This window comes from Clarias gariepinus, chromosome 23 (genome assembly GCF_024256425.1).
Source record: "Clarias gariepinus isolate MV-2021 ecotype Netherlands chromosome 23, CGAR_prim_01v2, whole genome shotgun sequence".
NCBI lineage: Eukaryota > Metazoa > Chordata > Actinopteri > Siluriformes > Clariidae > Clarias > Clarias gariepinus.
In genome coordinates, this window is record NC_071122.1 from 6,770,161 (window position 1) to 6,777,298 (window position 7,138).

At 37.5% G+C, this 7,138-nt stretch overlaps 1 protein-coding gene across 1 annotated transcript; it reads right to left on the reverse strand.

Moving 5' to 3' along the window:
* Positions 1–135: 135 nt before the first annotated feature.
* Positions 136–5,491, reverse strand: ghrh (growth hormone releasing hormone). Its single transcript, XM_053483451.1, has 5 exons — positions 5,431–5,491; positions 5,026–5,125; positions 1,493–1,597; positions 1,193–1,297; positions 136–271 (listed from the first exon to the last, which is right to left on the reverse strand). The coding sequence occupies exons 2-5, from the start codon at positions 5,103–5,105 to the stop codon at positions 136–138; spliced, it is 426 nt and encodes a 141-aa protein (XP_053339426.1). The 5' UTR covers positions 5,106–5,125; positions 5,431–5,491.
* Between the last annotated feature and the right edge of the window lie 1,647 nt (positions 5,492–7,138).

The window sequence follows — 7,138 nt, forward strand, 5'->3', positions numbered from 1 at the left end:
TGTTGGCATCGATGAAAAGGAAAAACTCCCTTGATAGGCCGTACTGTAGGAAGAAACCTTGAGAGGAACCAGACGCAACAGGGAACCCATTGTAGTTTGGGTGAATTCTGATTTCTAATACGAGTTAGCTGAAAGTTACCTAAAGCCTGGACGTGCTCTCTGCTGCTCGCTGTAGCTGTGTTTCCTCTCAATGGACATTAAGTCTTGCTTGTACGTGTCCTCGAATATTCCCGCCTGCCGTTTTACGTAGCGCTCGGATTCTGGCCTGGTGCTAAATAAATCATAAGACCGAACAGTGATTTTCACATGAAGCTTTAGAGAGAATAAGGAATCTTGTGCATACTAGTCATAATAAACATGGTACACGGTGTGTATACACTAAATAGTTGTGACGCCTAGGGCATCACAAATCAATTAAGCAATCAAAGTTAAAAAAAACAAAAACGTTAACAGTAAGATCCAGATGTGCTACTGTTATTGCATCATAAGAAAGTCAATCACAATTGAAGCTTAAAGGCATTTTTGCTCTAAGAGAGATTCTAAATTTTTCTAAAATATCTGACATCAATTTTTTTGTGTGAAAACATCATATACTTATTACAAAATGTACATATAAACTCATCAGCCATTTTATTAGGAACACTTGCACACATGCAAATTGTTGCATATCTAATTAGGCAATTCTGAAGATACAGGGGTACTTTTCGTATTCATCACTTAGACATGGTTGGTAAAAGTTGTTGTGCTTGTTTCATATTCGTATATTCAGAAAGATAAACGAAAATCATCCGGTCAGCAGAATTTACACAGACAGAAGCCTTGTTGATTAGATGGTTCGAAGGAGAACAAAGTGCTTCAGGAAATATCTGGTTAACTCAAATAACCACTTTTTACAACCGTGGTGAGCAGAAAAGCATCTCAGAACCCACAACACTTTAAAGCGTTAAGCTAATAGGCTGTAACAGTGGACTGCATCAACCATTGGTTCATTTTTTTGTTTCTTATTCTGGTGTTTGCTGTGAGCGTTACATCATTGTGTATCTGCATGATTTTATACATCGTGTTGCTGATTGGGTAACTGCCCGAACTTGGGGTGTTCCTAATAAAATGATGAATGAGTAAGAACCATTTGTGAGTAGCTTATATAATAATATAGAATAATTCTGTATATATTCCGTAAATATGACTTTACCCAGATCCTTTTCCTGTAATTGTCTGGAGGAATTTTCGAGCAGATATCTGACCAAGAACCTTGCGGTAGCTGTTGGTGAAAATGGCGTCCGCATGTCTCCCAGATCTGAACAATTACAGACAAACGGATATCTAAATTTTATCTCAGGGTTCATTTAAAGCAGACTTCCAGCTAAAAGCCACTACAGTATATACATGTTTACACTGGTAGCTTTTACAGAGAAATTCTTCATGATGCTTCAAAAAGAGAACAGTTTGAATGAGTGCGGGTTGATGACCAGGAGGACGTGTGCAGACTGACCTGAACTCGACATGCTGACTCTGGGCGGATCTGTAGTCTGTCGGGGGCTGCAGGGGCTCATCCAGTGAGGAGCTCATCAATATCGCGGTGGCTCTTTGACCAAACCTGGGAAAAGTTTTCATGAAATCATTCCACGTTAGATCATTCGATCTAAATTACGGATTATATAACAGTTAGTACTGACTGAGTAATTTGATTGGACAAGAGGCTTTTCATGAGTGATGATAATAGATGGTAACAGAACTGGGGTGGTTAACTAGATATATCACTCCGCGTCCCAGGGGTTCTAACGATCATTAATTACACTAACTGTCGATCGCAGCATGGGTTAAAATACGTCTGTACAGTCTGCATTACTGAGGAGAGAGCAGCTACCTGCCAAAACCCACATTCAAAACCAGTCATGGAAGTCAGCTAAAAAAGCTGTCTACTTAAGTCTACTTAATATTTGCTCCTATGTTGTTCCGAATTGCTTCCTAATTGTTTTATTTATGGCTAAGGTGAGCTACCAAGCTAACTACAGTAGCTTCTAAAAGGAGGCTAAGTCCCAAATCCCTCTCTAACCCCGAATCACTCCTTTGTGTGTGGAACAAGGGATTGTACACACTAGTGCATTAGCTTTCCATTTAGGGCTATTTAGGATTTAACCACAGATCCGGAAGTTAACATACAGTAGCTGATATTCTTAGGTGGAATAAACGGAAATATAAATGAAATCTAGTCATTTCCTCAGGACCGTCCACCACCTACATGGTTTATTCTCCTCACCTCAACTTTTGGCTACACAGTCCAGGTAAGAATTTAAAACTACTTTCTTTCCTCTTAATTACAGTAGCTGTTAGTTGCTAACTGTCAGTTGGCAGCTCCACCAGTCGCGAAAGGATATGAGTTGGTGGATAAAATAAACATTCAAATCATAATCTGTTGATAATGAACTTTTGTTTACAGCTATATCACACTCGAAGTTGTGCTGTTGTACTGGCTGATGTACTGAATATCAGCATGGTTGTGATGCGGTCGTAGGCACCACAGCCATGATGATATTTAGCACATATTTAGGCCAGGGGTAGCTCAGTGGTTAGGGTATTGGACTACGGTTCGGAAGATCCCAGGTTCAAACCCCACAACCACCAAGTTGCCACTGTTGGGCCCTTGAGGAAGGCCCTTAACCCTCAACTGCTCAGATGTATAATGAGATAAAAATGTAAGTCGCTCTGGATAAGAGCGTCTGCCAAATGCCTAAATGTAAATGTAGCACAACAGCATTACCTTAAGTGTGATATTGCTTTTATACAACAGTTCTATAAACATTATACTGAGATAACTGGGAATTGGCGCTTGGTGTGTACCGTACAGTTTTATTTCTTATAGAGTAGAAAATGCTGCTGCTAGAATCATTTACGTGTCCTAAAATCATATCAGTGTAACAAAACATCATTATACCAGCCTATATTTGGCTTTAATTATCTTCCAGTTTTGTCATAATGACCATTAGTCTGCTTTTGATTCTCATGACAACGAGCTCTAAAACTCAATAGCTGAAAAATAAATAATTTATTTATATTAATTATAATTTTTTTATTTATACATAAAAAATAAACAATTAAACATAAAAGATGAAAAGGTTTCAATAACAACTTTCTGTTCTTTCCTTACTTTTGTTGTTTTTAAAATGTTATATTTGCAAGGAAATGCTGCCACGTTATACTATACTGTATACCACTTCCTGAAAATTCTCACAACCCTCTGGGACTCCGCAAGCCTCCCTCCCCTTCACACATCCCTTCACAGACACACACAATGAGGCTTCATTGTGTTCATGCTGACCTTTAGGGGGATAAAAAGAAAAAAAAAAACAACAACAACGACCTTACGTGTTTCTACCCCTAAACAGTACCATACGTGAACAGAGAGAAGGAAAAAAAATTGCAATACATTTGAAAAGTAATCAAACTGCCCAGCGCTAGTTAACGCAACAAAAGCGCGGAGAGGCTCGTCGAGTGCCGTGACCTGTGTGAGCTGCAGCTCAGGAATAATCAGAGCTCGGCCTCTGTGGCTTCTCTGGAGCGTGTGTGAGAGGGACAGAGCTTTTGTCTGCTTTTTCTGTCTCATTCACACTCATCTCTGTGAGAGGAGTGTAAGAGCGCAACAAATATGGGTGTGTAAAGTGAGTCAGAGCTACAAAATCCTAAATTAAGAGTAAAGCACAATGCTGTGTGTGAGGGTTCGGCTGTGGCGAAAACCCAGAGCAGGGGATCTGGGCGAGGTTCTTCTTGCTTAGATGAAAACTGCAGCCTTTTGTGAGATACTGTTTTATAATAATAATAATAATAATAATAATAATAATAAAAACATGAAGAAGACATGGTATGATGCTACATTTTCTTTTGCAAATACCATACAGATTACAGAAACCCTAAATATCAGTAGATATTAATATGTAAAAAACACCTTCTGAATCTCAACCCTAACAGGACATATGGGATGTCCCAATCCAATTCTGTCTTTTCATTAGTTACAGAATTAGAGTGAATTTGCTTTTTTTTTTTTTTTTTTTACCTATTATATCCTACCCACCTTTTTCTCCAGATACTGACCCTGACACAAATCAGTGCTATCTATAATCATAACATGTGATTGTTTAATCTGTCAGTAATGTACAAAAGAATCTATGCTACTTCAAGATTCTTTATTATTTTTGAAAAACTCCTCATGGACAAATCACACACCTTAAACATGATCAGAGGTATTTCACCTGTCAGCACCCTGACGTTACACATATGGACTCATTTAAACACATACAAGTCCCACATACAGAATCATAAGTCTACATAAATAAATCTAGTGTAAAATCACATGCAAAGAACTGAATGGTTTGTGTAGAATCACCTGCACATAAACAGATCAAGTGTAAATAAATGAATGCTGTTTAAAAAAATCATGTGTATATAAAGGAATCAATTGTGTAGCATCAAATGTACATAAATGAATCATGTCTGTGAAATCCATAATAAAAATAAAGCAATAACTATAAAAATGTAAAAATAAAATGTAAAAATAAAAAGAAATAAATGACCTGTGGAATCATTCTCACATTGAAAGAAATTAATCAATGTTAAAAAAGTCATGTATGAAAAAAAAATATTAAAGAAATGGGGGGGATAAAATGCGGAATATACACGAGTGCAAATTCCACATATGAATCATGAGATTATTCAAAAGTAAAGTTTGAAAAAGTAATTAAAAACATAAATTACATACTTTGTCAATGCATTTACAATTCATCTTGAAAAACAACAACAACAAAAAACCAAACAATAAAAAAAAAAATCCCAGTAAATGTAGAATTATTGAACCAGTACCAGTCTCTCATAGACAGGGTTAAAGGGGTGCCAATACATTAAATAGAGTAACAGGTGTTGTAAGTAAGCTACTGTATGTTGATAAAAAAGAAAAGTGTCCTGTTTAATTATAAAGCAAAGAACACACAGTAACAGCAGAACAAACAGGAAATTGTTATCATATGGACGTACCGGAGTGATGGATAGAGCGGCGTGCAGAGTCCGAGCATCAGCATCCAGCACAGCACCAGGACGACGCCTCGCTCCATCATTCTGACTGGATAGCAAAACACTGAACGATAAAAAAAGTGCAATTCATTTCAGAGAATGCTGATTTTTTTTATCCTCTGCCTTTTCAAAAACTCACTGCAGTAGACAGTGAAATCCAAACCCCAAAAGTGGTGTTTAATAAAACACACATACACAAGCATTTATTTTTGCATTTGTTTGTAGTGTTATAAAAATGATAACACATGCAACCCATGTGATACACACAGATCAGGCAGACCTTTGATGCATGTGATAAAATCAAGATTAATGTTCAGAAAAATACAAGCAGAGTGAGATAAAGTGAGTGACATGTAATGAGAAGTTCACCTGGAGGATAAGTGGAAGAGTGCTCAGTCCTGCAGGTTGGGAAACAAATGAAGCTGCAGTGAGGAAGATGAGTTACTGGTGATCACGACCCGCTGTCATCCTCGGCACTGCCTTCTCTTCTCTCAGCAGATGTTAAGAGCAATGGACGAGTGCAGGAGAATCACCAGCAACAGGCTCCAGGGACTCCACTGTGTGACGCCTATTCAAGAAAGACCTACTACACTGAGAGGCCACTTGATTGCTGGCTTTAATTTGCTCTCTCTCTCTCTCTCTCTCTCTCTCTCTCTCTCTCTAACTGCTCTCCTACAGCGTCAGACTCTGATGAAGGAGATCCCTCTCACATGCGCTCTTACACAAGTTCCACAGTCATGGACCAAATTATCAGCGCCTTTGATAGCTTTACCAGATATGAATTTTATTTGTTCATTTAATTTCTTAGTTATTAGTGTGATTATTCATTTTAATTTTATTTCATGTTATAATGTTACACTTGAAACAAGTGTTTATTGGGGGCGGGGGTTTATAACGTAGAAACAAATGTAGTAACAAATGGAACAAATGTAGTATTAATTTTGATCTTTTAAATTTTGATTAAGTATTTGATCTCTGTTTTACCGAAAAACATACTCTCTCTCTCTCTCTCTGCATGTTGTGCGTAAAAATTAGTTCCCCCTCCTGTAATGCTAAGTTTTTGTGTGTAAAAAACTTAACGGAAATCATCTGATCATAGCGGGTCTAAGTACAGGCTAATACAAACGCTTTTTTTCCCCTGTGCCATTATTTATTTGTGTGAATGAACATGTGAGTGTGTATATGTGTGCGTGGCCTGCGATAGATTGGCGGTGTACCCTGCCTTGTGCCCTCCCAGATAGCACACACACGTTGCGGAGACGTCTATGCGACGTCATCTTTTTCATTTGGCAGATGTCGCCAAGACGTCCGTGCCCGATGTTAGAACGACGTTTAGCCTACGTATTTAAGATGTAAATGAATTAAAACTACCCTGATCCGCTCTTTAGATGATGTAAATCAGATGTTCATACATCTGCCAAAGGTCTGATTCATGTCGGATAGACGTCGTTTTATTAAAACACCCCCCTCCCATTGTTTTAATTAAATACCCTCGGTTAATTATAATTAACCATGGTCAACAGAATTCTGTGAAGGAAGGAAGCATAAGACGAACGGGATAAAACTGAGATTTTTATTTTATATTTAATAAAAACCCTGTTTTACACCAGCAGCAACTTACAAATGAGGTCTTAATTTGAAAAGATGTACAAAACATAAAACACAACAAATAAGTATTAATCATAGAAAAAAATATATACACCAACAGAAACGTTTTGTACTTTAACTGTACGTTATGACTTTTAAATATGACCGTTAGATACAGTTGGTCAGGAAACTCCTGAAGTCAGATGCAGACAGGACACTTTTCAGTCACAAACTGCTGTGAAAAAATATAGAGATAGATTTAATTAAAATTCATGATACTTAATTTATCAAATGAACAATATTTATACAACTCATGAGAACAGTCCGAAACCAGAACCGAACCACATATTAAGCACGTGCATATAACTGTCGGTATTTTAAGTGTGATTAAAAATACAAGAAATAGCTTAAACCAAAAAAACGTGACTAAACATCGCTAAACAGCAGTGACATTTATGTTCGGTATTTCCTTTTCCACACGCCCACTAAA

Bases quoted from the DNA above. Each gene is read 5' to 3' on its own strand.
- ghrh (XM_053483451.1), bottom strand. From the start codon at position 5,105: ATGATGGAGCGAGGCGTCGTCCTGGTGCTGTGCTGGATGCTGATGCTC. The intron at 1,598-5,025 runs GTACGTCCATAT...AACTTTTCCCAG, and splicing joins CCGCTCTATCCATCACTCCG to GTTTGGTCAAAGAGCCACCG. The intron at 272-1,192 runs GTAAAGTCATAT...TGATTTATTTAG, and splicing joins ATTACAGGAAAAGGATCTGG to CACCAGGCCAGAATCCGAGC.